This window comes from Jaculus jaculus, chromosome 5 (assembly GCF_020740685.1).
Source record: "Jaculus jaculus isolate mJacJac1 chromosome 5, mJacJac1.mat.Y.cur, whole genome shotgun sequence".
In the NCBI taxonomy this organism is placed as follows: Eukaryota; Metazoa; Chordata; class Mammalia; order Rodentia; family Dipodidae; genus Jaculus; species Jaculus jaculus.
Window position 1 is genome coordinate 72,372,321 of NC_059106.1, and position 18,493 is coordinate 72,390,813.

At 42.8% G+C, this 18,493-nt stretch overlaps 1 protein-coding gene across 3 annotated transcripts in view; it reads left to right on the forward strand.

The window, feature by feature from the left end:
* Positions 1-15,560, forward strand: part of Rnf19b (ring finger protein 19B) — a 32,115-nt gene extending 16,555 nt beyond the window's left edge. Inside the window, exons 2-9 of one of the 3 annotated variants that reach the window (XM_004665257.3) lie at positions 489-694; positions 2,215-2,359; positions 4,470-4,632; positions 5,086-5,200; positions 7,380-7,520; positions 10,001-10,208; positions 12,819-12,950; positions 14,721-15,560. In XM_004665257.3, coding sequence (XP_004665314.1) covers positions 489-694; positions 2,215-2,359; positions 4,470-4,632; positions 5,086-5,200; positions 7,380-7,520; positions 10,001-10,208; positions 12,819-12,950; positions 14,721-15,192 — 1,582 coding nt within the window. In that variant the 3' untranslated portion in view covers positions 15,193-15,560. The remainder of the gene's footprint in view (positions 1-488; positions 695-2,214; positions 2,360-4,469; positions 4,633-5,085; positions 5,201-7,379; positions 7,521-10,000; positions 10,209-12,818; positions 12,951-14,720) is intronic. The other 2 variants (XM_004665258.3, XM_045149629.1) reach the window with 2 other exon arrangements.
* The last annotated feature ends 2,933 nt before the right edge of the window (positions 15,561-18,493 follow it).

Sequence of the window (18,493 nt, forward strand, 5' to 3'; positions counted from 1 at the left end):
AAAAAAGTATAGTTGCTTTAATTTTTGCTATAGCTCTTTATTTTACAACTCCTCTGTCCTTCCATGTAAACAAATTCTAATCTTTCTAAACGTAGCAAACCATCGAAAGGAAATTGTTTTGTACCCTATTATTTATGAAACCAGCTGTGGCAAACCACTCTTAAAGCAGCTTAAACTATGATTGAATAAATGCTTGGAATTCAAGCTGGGTACATTTTCTTCTTCTTCTTCTTTTTTTTTTTTTCCCAGGAAATAAGCTATTTTTGTTTTTGAAATATCCAAAAGAAATCTACTTGTTCACACAGAGGTTACAGTTAGTCTGGCCTTTGTATTTATGTGTGTGTGTGCATGCACACACGCGCACAAGTGCACATAGACTTTGCGTCATAAGTTGTGATGCCAAGCAGCATGTAAGCGCTGATGAATAATGTCTGTCTCGGTTAATTTATTCTTACCTTACTGGGATCTTTTCCTGTTTCCTTATCCAGTTATGCTGTTATTGCTTATGGTTGTGCCAGCTGTCCAAAGCTAACCTGTGAGAGGGAAGGCTGCCAGACTGAGTTTTGCTACCACTGCAAACAGATATGGCACCCAAATCAGACCTGCGATATGGCTCGTCAGCAGAGGGCACAAACTTTACGAGTTCGGACCAAGCACACTTCAGGTCTCAGTTATGGACAAGAATCTGGACCAGGTATAAGTTGGCATTATCTCATCTCTAGTTGGTATCTCGTAATGTGAGCCTAGAAGTGGAAAGGGCTATCTTACTATATAAAACTGGTATTCCTGAGGTCAGAGAGTAGAAAATATCACTTAGCATTTTTCTGAGTAGCTGGGAGTACAGGCACATGCCACTATGTCTGATTTACTTATACTTGCTATATGGCCTCCTGCTGACCATTATAGGTTATTCAAGCCATGAATACAATAATTGAATTTTCTTTTTTTGAGGCACAGTCTAAGGCCCAGGATGGTCCGGAACTCATTATGTGTTGCCCAGACTGGCGTGGAACTCACAGTGATCCTCCTACTTCAGCCTCCCTAAAGACATATATCACCACACCCTGCCTAACAACTGAATTCTCAAGTTACTGTCTTAATATTTGTCTTAAGTTGAAGAGCAGTTATATCCTTTCACTCGGGGCAGAAGTATATCTCATTAGCTTTAAACCTGTACTTCTTACATTCTAGCTTTAAGAGCATTACTGCTTTTGGAAATGGGATTTAAGAAAAGGAAATGATAATAATGTGGATTAACGATTAACCTTAAAAGGAGAAATGTCAGATAGTCAGTTTCAAACTTGATTGTTAAAGGAAATCAATTTTAAAATGTCAGTGGATTTATTGCCTCTTATACTGTATTTCACTAGTGCCATTTGGGAGAGGTTTAGTAGGAAAGAAATTTTGTCATTTACTTGGCCCTGGCACATCTCCTAAATTGTTATCTTGATAGGATAGTTTGTAAATTTCTGTGAAAATTGCCAGGTGCATGCTACATAACATACACAGTTGGTTTTACATTTTTGATTTTTAAAAAAATTTGTTTATTTTTATTTACTTATTTGAGAGCAAGAGAGAGAGAGAATTGGTGTACCAGGGCCTCCAGCCACTGCAAACGAACTCCAGATGCATGCACCACCTTGTACATCTGGCTTATGTGGATCCTGGGGAATTGAGCCTCGAATCCAGGGTCCTTAGGCTTCACAGGCAAGCGCTTAACTACAGCCCACATTTTTCATTTTGAAAGAAACATGGGAAGGGATTATCAATTGTTTTAAAAGTAAATCAAACTAATATTTGTTGAATTTGAGAAAATAATTTCCTGAGTAATAGTTATCAAAATTTAACACTGACTTCAGGCTTCATTCTTGTTGCTGTAGGATTCTGATTTTAATCTCAGTGTGTTGGCTGTTGGAAATTCATTTTTCTTGGAGCTTTCATTATTTAGGGAAGTCTTGCTCAGAGTATGACTCAAGTGCTGTACGAGATGCCAGTTACGAGACTGGGCAGCTTAGTGTGAAACAGGATCCATTTTATGAAAATTCCTGAGGTCTAGACATTGCCAGCCTTCCAGTAAAGTGTTGTGCAATTTGGAATTCTCAGTCAAAATCTCTTGACTGCCTCTTTCTCATTTCTTATATATAACTTAGGAATAATGAGGTTAAACTCAATTAACTTGGGTTATTTTTCAACCCATCTTTCTACTTTTGTTAGCAGATGACATCAAGCCATGCCCACGATGCAGTGCTTACATTATCAAAATGAATGATGGAAGCTGTAATCACATGACCTGTGCAGTGTGTGGCTGTGAATTCTGCTGGCTTTGCATGAAAGAAATCTCAGACTTGCATTACCTCAGGTAAGCTGGGAAATATATCTGTTGCTTTTGGAGTGTTAGTCTGTTACAGAAAAGGATGTCAACATTGCTGAGCTTTATTTACTGAACAAAGAAACTGTAAAAGATTCCTTTAGAAGGAGCTTTAAATTAAAGGCATGGTGGCCTTTAATCCCAGTGCTCAGGAGGCAGGGGTAAGAGAATTGCCATGAGTTTAAGGCCATCCTGAGACTACAAAGTGAATTCCAAGTCTGCCTAGGCTAGAGTGAGACCATACTTCAAAAAGAATAAAATACATAAATAAATAAAATGAAAGTTCCTTTGAAGCATTCTTTTGGGCTGGAGAGATGGCTTAGCAGGTAAGGCAATTGCCTGTGAAGCCTAAGTACCTATGTTTGACTCCCCAGATGCCACATAAGCCAGATGCACAAGGTCGCACATGCGTACAAGGTGACACACATGTCTGGAGTTCGATTACTGGGGCTTGAGGTCCTGACACACCAGTTCTCTCTCTTTGATCATGTTTTCTTCAGATCAGAAACTTCCAATGACTCTCTTCATTACTGTCTCAATCATGTCTTACTCCACAGTGTGGTCCTAGTGTACTTTCCTAATCATACTACAGTGCACATAGTCTGAGCTTGCTGTTCCCTGTCTCTTTAAATACTATTTTGCTTTCATACTTGTCCATATTATTTTCTTTGCTTGAAATATTTTCTAATCACCTAAACCTCCCAGTATCCTCCTTTTAAAATTTTAGTTATTTATGTGTGGGTGTGCATGTGTGTGCACACACCCTAGGGTCTCTTGCCACTGAAAAAAAATGCCAGATGCTTCTTTCACTTTTTCCCCCCCCCTCTGAGATAAGGTCTCACTCTAGCCCAGGCTGACCTGAAATTCACTATGTAGTCTCAGAGTGGCCTCAAACTCACATAGATCCTCTTACCTCTGCCACCTGAGTGCTGTGATTAAAAGCATGGACCACCACACCCAGCTTGTTTTGTTTTTGAGACAAAGTTCATCTGTAACCCAGCCTGGCCTCAAACTTGACATCCTACTACTTCATCCTCCCAAATGCTGAGATTATAGGCATGTGCCACCAAGTCTAACTTGTACAGTTCTTGCTTACACTTTAAGGGCAACTTAGATGCCATTTCATCCATCTTGCCTTCTCATTTTCTGCCTCATTCTTCATGATATTCCTTTGTTGCTTTCATTAAAAGCATCACTGCTTAGTGTATCATGTACATGTCTGATTTTACTACACTGTGACTTTTCATAGTTTCTGTCGTGTATGTAGTATATTTCTAAATAATTGAGTAAATAAAAAAATTGTCCTAAGAGTTAATATTTACCAATAAACTTCAATGTATAGCATGCATTCATTGTGAAAATAAAACATCTTTTTCCCAATATAGTGAGCCTTTGAGTACTTACATAGAATAGTCAGGAACTGGAGACACAAGGTAGAGTAAGACATGATGCCTACTTTTAAAATTGCTAATCATGTTGAGTTGAGATGATTGCACAAAGAAAATGAGGGAAAAGGATTACGCACAGTAGAGTCAAGGGTCAGAGTAGCCAAACTCAGACTAACAAATGGATTTAAAAGATGTAATGAAGTCTCTTTATATCTTTTCCAGGAATGTGGTTTGTGGTAACTATTAGATATGGCAGGACTTAGGCGTGGAGACTGTACAATTGGCATGTGCATGAGCTGCAGGGCACAGTACATTTAGGTGAGATGTCAAGTAGTCAAGCTGTGCAGGGTCCCAAGTAGTTGTCTCACTAAGTTGGATCTGTGCTGGAAAGTCAGGGCAGAACACACCTTCGCAGAGCTTTTAAAGCCGGTGCGGTGGTGCACACTCTTAATCCCAGCACTCGGGAGGCAGAGGTAGGAGGATTGCTGTGAGTTCAAGGCCACCCTGAGACTACATAGTAAATTCCAGTGAAACCCTACCTCAAGGAAAAAAAAAAAAAGCCTTGACCAACCTTGTCCTTTGTGTAATGTTCATGTTCTGCAACCTCTCATAACTAATGGACGAGAAGGTTGTTGCCCCTTACTTATCAAGCCCTGTGGTAACAATATCTGTGTCTATAGTATTGACATTAACTTCAGATGCTTTTCTTGTAGCCCCTCTGGCTGTACATTTTGGGGCAAGAAGCCATGGAGTCGTAAGAAGAAAATTCTTTGGCAGCTGGGCACTTTGATCGGTGCTCCAGTGGGGATTTCTCTCATTGCTGGCATTGCCATCCCTGCCATGGTCATTGGCATTCCTGTTTACGTTGGAAGAAAGGTAAGTAAGACATGCTGGGTTCTGTGCTGGTTTCAACATTAGCTTTGTGGGCAAAGATTTGAAGGAAAAGGAAAGGAACTTACTTTTCAGAGCTGCCTAAAAACAGCTAGTTCTTAGATAAAAATAACTTTAATTTCTTTAATGGATTTTTACAAACTCCCATGAGACCTAAAAGTCATTAACATCCTCGGTCTGGCTTGTCTCCGTGACTTAAAGTGAAATGCCTAGTTTCATTCTCCTGAGCTATTTTGTCTCTTGGGTTAACTTTTTCTGCATTCCTTTATATTTTCCGGGTCTGAGTTAGGTTAAAATTTGAGGAAGATAACTCTTTAGGGTCTAGGATATATTTTAATTTAAGTAACTTACAAGTGTATATTTTTGCCTCTTTTCCTCCGGAAAAATACTGATGTCCTAACCTGATGACCTGGACCTGGATTTTCTTCTTATTCTTAGATTCACAGCAGGTATGAGGGAAGGAAAACCTCCAAACACAAGAGGAATTTGGCCATCACAGGAGGAGTGACTTTGTCAGTCATCGCATCCCCAGTGATTGCTGCTGTTAGCGTTGGTAAGCTTTTCAGGACTTGAGCTCCACTTTTAGCTGACCATAGCAGTTTAGCTAGCTAGCCATATGCTTTATCATGGAAACACTCATATTTTTTGCTAACTCCATCTTGATAGCTAACTTACAGGCACATTACTATGATGATTTTTCAGCTGTACTAAATTCTTAGAATGTATGTTAAGCTAGTACCTACAACTCAGAAAAGAGAATTAAAGAAAACTAAGTTTTTGCCTTCATCTTCCTTCATTTACCACTGGACTCACGACCATTTTTTCTGTTTATTTACAGTATTCACAATAATTTGGGAGGCATGAGAGTTTGTTTCAGAAAAATAGTGTTAACCAAGTGTGGTGTATTCCTGTAATCCCAGGACTTGGGGAGATGTAGATAAGGAGGATCAGCAGCCCAAAGCTGGCCTTAACTACATAACAAGATGAGGCCATCCCGGGATGATACATGAGACTCCTTCTCAAAAAGAGGATGGGGTGGAGACTAGGAATGCAGTTCCGTTATCAGAGTATTTGCCTTACATACATTAAGCTATGGGTTTGATCCTCCAGCATGACAAAAATTGGGTGTGGTGGTATATACCTGTAATCCCAGCACTCAGGAGGTGGAGGAAAGAGATCAGAAGTTCAAGATCATCTTTGACTAGCTAGCAAGTTTGAGGCCATACTGGGCTACATGTGATACCCTGTTTCAAAACAAAACTCCCAACTCCCCCTTCTGAAAAAAAAAAAAGAGAAATAATATGTAGTCAACATGTCATGAGTTTCCATGTGCAGGGATGATTCTGAGTGTTTCACATATTTTATTTCATTTATTCACAGTTCTCACAAAAATAGCATAATTAAAGAAAGGTACAGTGATTATTTCAGGGTCACTTCACAAGGCCATAAATCAAGGCAGTCTTACTTCAGATCTTATGCTGTAAGCAACTAAGTCACTTTGCTGCACACAACAGTGTGACTTTTTCCCTTTTTAAAAATATTTTAAGCTGGGCCTCGTGGTGAACACCTTTAATCCCAGCACTCAGGAGGCAGAGGTAGGAGTGCCATGAGTTCAAGGCCACGCTAAGACTACATAGTGAATTACAGGTCAGCCTGGGCTAGAGTGAAACCCTACCTCGAAAAACAAAACAAAAAACAAACACAATTATTTATTTATTTGAGAGAGAGAGGCAGGTAGAGAGAATGGGCATACTGGGGCCTCCACCGACCACAAACAAACTCCAAATGTATGCACCACTTTGTGTATCTGGCTTTATATGGGTACTGGGGAAATGAATCTAGATCCCTTGGCTTTGCCAGCAAGTGCCTTAACCATTAAACCATCACTCCAGCCCTTTTTTCTTTTTTCTAGGATCTCACTGTATGCTGACCTAGAATTCACTATGTAGTCTCAGGCTGGTCTCATACTCACAGTGATCCTCCTACTTCTGCCTCCTGAGGGCATGTACCAGCAGAGAGAGAATGGGTACACAAGGGCCTCTAACCAAATGCAATGAATTCCAGATGCATGTGCCACTCAGTGCATATGGGTACTGGGGAATCAAACTGGTCATTAGGCTTGGCAAGCAAGTGCCTTAACTGCTGAGCTCTCTCTCTAGTCCCGATTTTTGAATTAATAGTCTGGGAGACCCTAAACCCCTATAGTCACTTATGTAATGTTTGATTCTTGATTGGTTCTTTTTTGAGGTAAGGTCTTACTCTAGCCCAGGTTGACCTGGAAATCATTATGTAGTCTCTGGCTGGCCTAGAACTCACAGTGACCCTCCTACCTTGGCCTTCCCAATTGATGGGACTAAATGGGTGGTACCACCACACCCGACCTGAATTAGTTCTTGAGTTAGCACTTCAGCAGTGAATAGTGTAGGGTGAGGAATGCCCAAGAAAGCAACATACATTCACTGTGTTAGACATTACACATAGATTCTCACTCCTGAGAGGATTCCATGATCAGACTTAGAGGCAAGATTCTAATCCAAACCTTTCTGAGTGCATCTAATCATCATTTAGTTACATCAGGCAGCCTCTTTGGGATAGTCCAGTCTGTCTGTCTTTGGCCTTTATGAAGTACTTTGTCCATGCCCAGTCTGGAAAGGACAGATCAAGATAGGAAGGAGAATTCAGGGCAACTGCAACCTGCTGACCTGCTGACATGTTTCCATCTCTTCACTCAGGTATTGGTGTCCCCATTATGCTGGCATATGTCTATGGGGTTGTGCCCATTTCTCTCTGTCGTGGAGGTGGCTGTGGAGTTAGCACAGCCAATGGAAAGGGAGTCAAAATTGAGTTTGATGAAGATGATGGTCCAATCACAGGTAAAGGAAGGAATTTTCTTTTCATTTGAGTTACTGGGACATAAGATAGAAATCAGTAAAATTTAGCACAATTTTCAGAGAGGTTGTTACTGAATTACTTTGGCTAATTACTTTGTTATGGGGTAAAGTATTTTTAGCCTTTTTATTCCAGATTATTAGGTTAATTCCTCTGATAGTTGCTTACGTGTGGCAGGACAAACTAGTAGGATTCCAAGTAACTCCAAGTATGCTAGTGGTTGTAGTGATGGTAATGAGGCCTTGTATCTATCTGCTTAGTACTTTATAATTTTCAAAGGACTTTACACAGTTATTATCTCCCTTGCTTTTTATAACAGCTCTCCAAAGAGGGAGGGCAGGGGCTGTTATTATCCATTTAAATAGGAACTTTTTCTTTAAGTTTCAAGAGCTTTTGAAGAATAGTCTTCTGACTGCTACTTGAACATTGCTTCTATTCCACCATCTTTTTTTTTTTTCTTTTTTCTTTCTTTTTTTTCGGTGAGGTGGGGTCTCACTCTAGTCCAAGCTGACCTGGAATTCATTATTTGGTCTCAAGGTGACCTCGAACTCATGGCGATCCTCCTACCTTCACCTCCCAAGTGCTGGGATTAAAGGCGTGTGCCACCACACCCGGCTTCACTCTATCTACCATCTTAACTGACCTGGGCACAAAGCTTCCCAGAGCTTTAAAAACTTTTAAAACTAGAGTCTGTACATGCATTTTGAAATTTTTAAGCTAAGTGTGGTAGCACATGTCTATGATCCCAGCATTGTGAAGGCTGAGACAGGAGGATCAACTTCAAGGCCAGCCTTAGCTACATGAGACCATGCCATGCCTCTCCTCCTCATTCCCTCAGCCCCCCCAAAAAAGAGTTGGGCCTGGTGACACACACCTTTAATCCCAGCACTGGGGTGGCAGAGGTAGGAGGATCGCCATGAATTCAAGGCCACCCTGAGACTACAGAGTGAATTCTAGTTCAGCCTGAACTACAGTGAGACCCTACCTTGAAAAAAAAAAGACAAAAAAGCAGCCACAGCGTAATGGAACCAATAGAGGACTTGGAATCACTTACTTGGACAAGTCCTTTAGTTTTATATTCTAATTTCTACATTTAAAATAATAGATAGCTGGAGAGATGGCTTAGCAGTTTAACGTTTGCCTATGGAGCCTAAGGACACTGGTTCGAGGCTTGATTCCCCAAGACCCACATAAGTCAGATGTACAAGGTGGCACATGCATCTGGAGTTCGTTTGTAGTGGCTGGAGGCCCTGGTGCACCCATTCTTTCTGTCTTCCCCTCTTTCTCTGCCTCCTTCTCTCTGTCTGTCTGTCACTCAAATAAATAAATAAAAATAAACAAAAAAATTTAAATAACAGATATAGGAGAAGAACAAAAAAAATGTGACAAAAAAAAAAAAAAAAACCCAGGAAGAGCTACCATGGAAGAGGAGGGTCTTCAGTGAAAGGGAGTGGAAAAGAGAGGACAAAAGACAGTAACATGTAGGGAACATGACCATTTTACAGTGTGTTCATGTTAAAGCACCCAATAATTTTATTTACATTTTAAAAAATTGCCGGGCGTGGTGGCGCATGCCTTTAATCCCACCACTCGGGAGGCAGAGGTAGGAGGATCGCCATGAGTTCAAGGCCACCCTGAGACTATATAGTGAGTTCCAGGTCAGCCTGGGCTAGATTGACACCCTACCTCAAAAAACAAAAACAAACAAACAAACAAAAATATTTGTAAGCACAAAGAGAGAGACAGACAGAGAGAGAATGGGCACACCGGGCCTCTGGTTACTGTAAACAAACTCCAGATGCATGTGTCCCTTGTGCATCTAGCTTATGATGGTCCTAGGGAATCGATCCTGGGTCTTTTGCCTTCATAGGCAAATGCCTTAACCACTAAGCCATCTCCCCAGCCCAATTTATTTTTTTTTTGTTGTTGTTTTTTTTTTTGAGGTAGGGTCTCACTCTAGGCCAGGCTGACCTGGAAGTCACTATGTAGTCTCAGGCTGGACTCAAACTCACTGCGCTCCTCCTACCTCAGCATCCTGAGTACTGGGAGTAAAGGTGTGTGCCACCATGCCCAGCTCGTTTATATATTTTTTTTAATATTTATTTGGAGAGAGAAAGAGGCAGATCAAGAATAGGCATGCCATGCCAGGTGTGGTGGCGCATGCCTTTAATCCCAGCACCTGGGAGGCAGAGGTAGGAGGATCGCCATGAGTTCAAGACCACCCTGAGACTACATGGTGAATTCCAGGTCAGCCTAAGCTAGAGTGAGACCCTACCTCGAAGAAAAACAACAACAAAAAAATTGTTCTATGGTGGCTGCACATAGTAGCTATTCATTAAATGAAGACTGGTACTTTTCTACATGACCATCCACTGTTCCAAAAAGTTGTTGAGGAGAATGCATGTTTACAAGACAGTTTTGATGCTGTACTGTCTCACATGGAGATGTTCGGTTTCTCCCACAGTGGCAGATGCCTGGCGAGCCCTCAAGAATCCCAGCATTGGGGAAAGCAGTATTGAAGGCTTGACTAGTGTGTTAAGCACCAGTGGAAGCCCTACAGATGGACTCAGTGTTGTGCAAGGCCCTTATAGTGAAACAGCCAGTTTTGCAGCCCTCTCAGGAGGCACATTGAGTGGTGGTATCCTTTCCAGCGGCAAGGGAAAATACAGCAGGTAAGCAAATACTCAGTTTCTCCAGACACATGCACCACCTTGTGCATCTGGCTTTTTACGTGGGTACTAGGGAATCAAACCTGGGTCCTTTGGCTTTGCTGGCAAGCACCTTAACTGCTAAGCCCCCAAATACACAATTTCTGATAAGCAGTTGGAATCATAAGAAAAGTAGCACATTGAGCTGTCTGTACCAGGGGTGTCCCGCATATCATCTTTCTTTATTTTAATCATGAGTGATATTTTTCTTTTGTCAAAATTTTAGGCTCTTTTCACTTCACCTTAGCAGTTTCCTTATAATGAATAATCTTGACTTCAGACCTTTCCTCTTCTACATTATGTTGTCTGCTCCAGGGAGGACAGCAGAAGGCACTCTCCATTTTGTCATTGGCTTTTAGTTGAACAGCATTAATCTCTATTATATTACTTTATTGGTACTATGAGCTTGATAACCTTCCTGTTCCCACTGGATAGATCAAAAAATCAATTCTGTGAATTTGTATGGATAATATGTAAAGTTTTGTGACCAAAAAAGACTTGCTTGGTCATTTCACAGGTTAGACATATCATAATACTATAATATTAACCTAACTGATGTTAGAAGAGAAGCAATTAAAGCTGGGCATGGTGGAGCACACCTTTAATCCCAGCACTTGGGAGGCAGAGGTAGGAGGATTGCCATGAGTTTGAGGCCACCTTGAGACTACATAGTGAATTCCAGGTCAGCCTGGGCTAGAGTGATACCCTACTGTGAAAAAAAAAAAAAAGAAGAAGAAGAAGAAGAAAAGCAATTAGTTGACTCCCATGGAGAAGAACAGCCTGGTGGAGCAAATCAGGCAGGGTGGTAGGGGACATATCTGCCTTCAGACGCCTGAGTAGCCCGCACCTGGGAGAAGGATTAGTCTTCTGTGACTCAAAAGGAAGATGAATATGACCAGGAGACAAAAGTCTATACTGACTTTGGTGCAACGGAGAGAGTACAGGGTAAAGTTACAGAATGCCCAAGAAGGAAAGCGACCTTCCCAGATCTTGAGCTGCTTTTCCCTGCAGTAGTTTAATGTGAGACCAGATGGCCATTTGGCTATTAAAAGGATTCAGGCCACAGATGGCAAGTAGACTGGATCTGTCACCTTTGTGCTCATCTGTCGCCTGGAAGCATTTTAAAAATAGATTTTAGGAGCTGATTTCCACAATTAATAACTTGTACTCTCCAGGGGTGGCACCTAAGGATGATCTATGTTTAGAAAAGCTCCCCAGGTGATTCCAATGCAGCCACTGCATAAGCCAATATCTGGCAACCACCAAAGTAAGTAGCCTGGTGGTCTTTGAGCAAGGCTCTGCTCACCAGAAGTGATCCTGCAGCAGAGCTGGAGACACAGGCGAGATCTATTACTTGGAGCACTTTCCTTGCACTGTCCTCATTTTGCTAGGCCTCGGCACACCCTTAAAGGGTATCTAAGGCAGAGCAGAGCAAAGCAAAGGCACTGGTGGCAGGATGGAGGCTCCTGCTGACCTGGCTGTGTCTCATGACTGGTGTCTCTTGTTTGGGGATCCCTGCCCCCACATGCTAGAGTATTCACTGCTGTGCTCTCAAAGCCACCTCCCCTGAAATGAGCCGACAGACATAATTGGAGAGTGACTTGCTGAAACTGCAGCTTAGCCAGTCCAGCTGTTCCAGTTCTGTGAAAGCCTTTCTTTTATAGGAAGTGAATGAGTCAGATGGGTTTGACTGTGAAACCCATTATGAGGAAATACTAAAGTGTGTATAACAAAATGGTGTTGGAGCCAAGAAAGGAAATAGTAATGGGTTCTCAGCTTTGAGACACCACTGGGAAAGTGCTGCTATACAGGGAGGGAGGAGGTTGCCTCCTATATGTTCTTCATTCTTAATAGCCTAGAGGTACTCTGACTGCTATGTGTTTTAAGTTCTTCCTACTTCTAAGGCAGGAAGGATAAAGCGTGAATGAGATGTGGTCTCTCCTTTTGTGGAGCTCACAGAGGAGTGAGAGATGTATGAATTGATGAAAGGTAGGGTGCTTAGTTGAAAGTAACTGAGCTGCCAGAGGATAATGAGAGGAAATACTATTTCCATTGTTGTTGGGTATAAGTTTGTCAAACAGAGGAAGGGAAACTTCCAGCAAGGCCATAGCATGCAGTCATAGAGGCATATAGTGTTAATTCAGAATGATTATGGTTTTGGATCCACAGAGAGCTTGTAGATCAGGAAGACCACAAGTGCCTGTTAGCAGGAAAGGAGGCAAGAGTTAGAGGATTGTAGGGTGATTGGGCTTTGTCCACATTGGCACTGCTCTGGAGGTGTTTGACTCGAACTTAGAGACTACTGCAGAGGGAGCCCAGTGGCAATTAATTATCCAGACAGGAGATGTTGAGGGCTTGAAGTAGAAATGGTGGGGATAGAAAGGAGGGGACGATGTCAACAGACATTTAAGCGAGAAGCTGTGTGGGCATGGATTTGAGTTGTTTGACAACTAGGTATGATCCAACAGATCATCACAGTTCACAAGACAGTAATGGAAGAGATGTGTACCAGGAAGCAGTCTGTCTCAGAACACCCAGGTCTCATATTAACTTGAACGTCCCCTCTTTACACAGGTTAGAAGTCCAAGCCGATGTCCAAAAGGAAATTTTCCCCAAAGACACAGCCAGTCTTGGTGCAATTAGTGACAACGCAAGCACTCGTGCTATGGCCGGTTCCATAATCAGTTCCTACAACCCACAGGACAGGTATGTGAACAGTCAGATGTCTAGGAGAGGTGTTACTGTTCAGTTGGGGACTAGGTTTTCAGAAGTTCAATGCCTCATATTAGAGGTCTAGAGGCCATCTTGTGGAACATGTGGTATGCTCAGTGAATTCACTGGGCAAGTTCATAGTACCGAACATAGTGTTTCACATCTCTTGAGTCTTGTTAGCTCTTGGTACCTGGAGATTCCCTTCTTCTCTTTTTCTTTCCCCCCTTCCCACCTCTTAGAGATAGAGTAACAGTGTGTATTGCTCATGTGGAACTTACAGAGCTAGTTGCTGGGGTTGTGTGAACGTAGGGTTCTGTTTGCTTTTGCTTGATCTGGTTCCCAGAGCCTGTTTCTCTTTGATTTTTTAATGTATCTGGTATGCACGATTGTGGGTACTCCTTACTGTAGAGAGTTAGGGGTTTTAAAATAGTGGCACAGTAGTAAACACTAAAAATCTTTACTTTCATATCTGGAGTAAGATAGTATCAGATTCATAGTTGAATTTTTGGAAGGTCTTTTTAAGATGCTTTAAGGAGATTGAGGGTATGTGTGTTTATATGCTGGAAAAATTAAGCTCTACTCCATCTTTACCTTTTTTGCATGTGTATTTGATGTTTGTATATTTGTGTATGCATATGTCTGGGTATGCATGCATGTGGATGCCAGAGTTCAATGTTTGCTCTCCACCTTACTTTTTGAAAAAAGATTTATTTTTGTTTATTTATTTATTAGAGACAGACAATGGGGAGAGAGAATGGGTGCACCAAGGCCTCTAGCCACTGCAAACAAACTCCAGACACACGTGCCACTATGTGTTTCTGGCTTATCTGAAGCCTGGAGAATTGAACCTGAGTCCTTAGACTTTACAGGCATGCACCTCAACTGCTAGGCCATCTCTCCAGCCCTCCACCTTATTATTATTTTGTTTGTTTGTTTTTTTGTTTTTCGAGGTAGGGTCTCACTCTGGTCCAGGCTGACCTGGAATTAACTCTGTCATCTCAGGGTGGCCTTGAACTCATGGCAATCCTCCTACCTCTGCCTCCCGAGTGCTGGGATTAAAGGTGTGCGCCACCACGCCCGGCTCCACCTTATTTTTTTGAGATAGCTGTCTCTCACTGAATCCATAACTTACCAATTTAGCTATACTAGCTAGCCAGCAAACCCCAGGGATCTTTCTGTCCACCTCAGCATTAGGATTAAGGTTTATACCACTATACCCTGCTTTTACTGAGTGCTGAGTATCCGAACTCAGCTCCTCATGCTTGTTTAGCAAGTACCTTTTTTTGTTTGTTTGTTTTTTATTTATTTGTTTGAGAGCAACTGACAGAGAGAGAAAGAGGCAGATAGATAGATAGAGAATGGGCACACCAGGCTTCTAGCCACTGCACCCCTTGTGCATCTGGCTAACGTGGGTCCTGGGGAATTGAGCCTTGAACCGGGGTCCTTAGGCCTGACAGGCAAGTGCTTAACCACTAAGCCATCTCTTCAGCCCACAAGTGCCTTTTTTGTGTGTATGGTTTTTTGAGGTAGGGTCTCACTCTAGCCCAGGCTGACCTGAAATTCACTAGGTAGTCTCAGGGTGGCCTTGAACTCATGGCAGTCCTCCTACCTTGCCTCCCAAGTGCTGAGATTAAAAGCCTGCACCACCACACCCAGCTACCTATCTTTTTTAACTATCTAAGGTTGAACCCAAACTGCTTTTACCAATAGGTATAGCAGGACCCATGTGTGCATGACTCAGCCTGATGGATTTTGTCTCCACAGGGAATGCAACAATATGGAAATCCAAGTGGACATTGAAGCCAAACCAAGCCACTACCAGCTGGTGAGTGGAAGCAGCACAGAGGACTCACTCCATGTCCATGCACAGATGGCAGAGAATGAAGAAGGTAGTGGTGGTGGTGGTGGCAGTGGAGGTGGCACTGGCAGTGAAGAGGAACCTCCCTGCAGACACCAAAGCTGTGAACAGAAAGACTGCCTGGCCAGCAAAGCTTGGGACATCAGCCTGGCCCAGCCTGAGAGCATCCGCAGTGACCTGGAGAGCTCTGACACGCAGTCAGATGACGTGCCAGATATCACCTCAGATGAGTGTGGCTCCCCCCGCTCCCATACTGCAGCCTGCCCCTCCACCCCTAGAGCCCAAGGTGCACCGAGCCCAAGTGCCCATGTGACCCCCTCTGCCCCCACGGAGGGACAGACTGTCTTGAGGCCAGAAGGTGCAGAAGCCAGAGTGTGAAGTGGAATGAGCGCTCCTGTTCTGAGAAGCACACCTGTAACTGCATCTTTTGGAATCTCTTTTTTTTTTTTTTTGGAGAAGGGTGGGGGGGAGAGGATGGGAATTTATGTATTTTATTTCAAAGATTTTCTGGTCAGGGTTCCCCAGGGAAATTCTGAGAAATTTGCAATTTCTTACCAGATAAAACATGAAAATTTGCCCTCAGTCTCCCTCCCCTTACCCCTTCACTTTTAGTTTTAATTTATTGGTCAAACTGATGTTGGCAATCTGTGAGGTGTGTCAAAGAATGTACATATGTATGTGTGTATATTGTATGTATGCTAACATATTGATGGACACATTTTAATAAAGATTTCTGTTGTAATTCACCTCATCTCATTTTCCTTGGCTTGAATAGTCCTACAGAGCCAAGTGTTTGATTAAAAAAGAACATTGTCTTGGATAGTCTCTGGACCTGAAGTTTTCTAACTCTAGGGAAGGATTCTGTTCAGTTCCTACTGCAGTGGAGTCATCTGTAAACCAGTGACTCTCCTAGCTTGACAGGAAGCAGAGCCAGGCTTACTTTGGATTGTAGTCTGACTGAGGAATTACTGGCTGAGTCAGCTGGATAGGCAGCAGTAGATTGATGTGAACTTTGTTTGCCCTCTAGAGGCAGCCGCACAGTCTTCTGTTAAAACTTGGCCTTTTCTGCATTACAGTGACTGTTAGTCCATATGTCAGAGAAAGGAAGGGGAGGGAGCAGGCTCAGTAGAGGTGTTGGTGAACATTGCCCAATTACAAGTTGGGGAACAGAGTATTCTTTCTCTTTTCTGTCTTCAATCGGTGCTGGGGACCAAACCCAGGACCTTGTGCATGCTGTGCAGGTTCTCTACCTCTGAGCCCCACCTCAGCCCCAGGAGCAGAGGAGTCTCACTGGAGGAAGACTCTGCATGATCACCAGGCAGTAGCACCAGTGCTTGCTGTGCTCTCAGGTACATGCTTCCTGTTCCAGAAACCTTTCTCTTTTACCAGGCTAGTTTAATAAGAAGTATGTTATCTAGGCATATAATGAAAGGGGATGTCACCAAAATCATTGACTATGTCTAATTCACCTAACTGTAAAAATTCTTCAGAATTGAGCTGTTAGTACTAGAATTTGGGCACTACCAAGAATAATGGAGTGTGTGCCACTAATCCCAGCACTCGGGAGGCAGAGGTAGGTGGATCACTGGGAGTTTGAGGCCACCCTGAGACTACATAGTGAATTACAGGTCAGCCTGGGCTACTGCAAGACCCTACCTCAAAACACCAAAAAAAAAAAAAAAAAAAGAAAATTATAAAACAATAATTTCAGGCTGGAGAGATGGCTCAGCAGTTAAGGGGACTTGCATGCAAAGTCTAAGGGCCCAAGTTCGATTTCCCAGTACCCACTTAAAGCTAGATGCACAAGGTGATGCGTACATTTGGAGTTCATCTGCAGTGGCTGGAGGGCCTGGTGCTCTCATTTTCTTTCTTTCTCCCTCTGCCTCTTTCTCTCTCTAAATAAATAAATGTATATTAAATAAAAGAATCATATATGTCCTTACCAGGAATGTAGTTCGGTGCTGGGTAGAGCACTTGCCTGGGTTCATTGCTAGTAGCACCTTAGGAATGCAAGCTCATGCAAAGACTAGGAAAGTCAACAACAGCTCCTGAGACTTGCAAGATTCCAAGTCTGACAGTAACTTGCTTCATTTGTTGACCTTGTGAGTCAGTTACTCCACATGCCCCTACTTTGCCTCAACTCTCAGACTGTTCAGGCAGCTTGTGGTACCAGATTTCTCCTTCACCTTAGCCCCTTAGTCCAGCGGAAGTAAGCATGTCTCCCAGAGCTCTGAGCGCCAGCCGGCTTTCTGTTTACTTTCACAGATGCGTCTGCTCTCTGGCTTTGGGCCCTGTGCTGGACTGCAATGAGGAGGAGTCCAGACAACAGCCAACGTGGAAGATAATTAGTGCTTGGGCATTGCAGTCCAACTTACATCTCCTTTTACCTGGGACAGGAAGTGCTCTTTGTGGATTTGGGGGAGGTCTCTGAAAGAAAGTACCCAGAGGGTTGTCCCTGTGTGACTAAAGGAACCTGTTGGAAAAAGGGCAGACCACTTGGAGACCTCTGAAATGCAAATTATTCACTCAAGATTTGCGATTCTCTTGAAGCCTCATCAAGAAAGCAATTAACTTGGATAAAAATCAAAGAAATCTGTTGAAGGAGTGTAGTTTACAGGCAAACCTGTATTTGTTATCTGGGTTGACTTCAATGCTATGGAATTGGGCAGCTCACTCTCCTGAGTCTGTTTTCACTTAGCTAAAGTGGGATAATGAGCCTAATTATGAGTCTTCAAAGATTAAGTGAGATGTATACTGGAAATTTCTTGGGGGGGGCCGCTGGGGATGTAGTTTAGTTGGTAGAGTGTTTGCTTAGCATACATCCACAAGGCCCTTGGGCTTGATGAGCACTGCATGAACCATGCATGGTGGTACATGCCTGTAATTTCAGCACTCAGAAGGGATTTGAGACAAGAGGTCAGAAGTTCACGGTCATCATCCTCAGATACATAGGCCATCTTGGGCTAGAGACCCTGTCTCAAAAATAAAAAGAAGCCAGATGTGGTGGCACACGCCTTTAATCCCAGCATTTGGGAGGCAGAGGTAGGAAGATCACTGTGAGTTCAGGGCCACCCTGAGACCACATAGTGAATTCCAGGTCATCCTGGGCTAGAGTAAGACTCTACCTCCAAAAACCCCTTAAAAAAAAAAAAAAAAGGAAAAACGATTCTGGTAAAGGCCCACGTCTTTACCTCCTATAGTCATAAGAACTAGCAAAAGGAGATCTTGGTAACACCTACGAAGGGAATCCTGGAACTCTACCAAAGTCTTATCCCTTGTTCTTAAATCCTGTGTAGCCCTTTTCCAGAACTGATGAGGTCCATTAGCACCACCTGGAGGATTAAATAAGTAACAATTGAGGGAATTCATTCAGCACTCATTCATTGTGAAATGCCAAGTATGGGATACAGCACTGACGAGAACACAAAATGCAATACATATCCTGTGGAGGTTGCACTCCAGTAAAGCAGACAGATCTCTCCATGAGAGACTGCTGCTTTTGTGGCCAGTGTGTTACTCTACAATCACTGTGACAAAACATTGTTCAGCTTATAAAGAGAGAATGTCTATTCTGACTCATGAGTCAGAGATTTCAGTTCATGATCCTCTGGTTCCATTGCTGTGAGGCCTGTGAGGTGGAACATCATGGCTGGGAATAGAAGATGGTGGGCCCAGAATA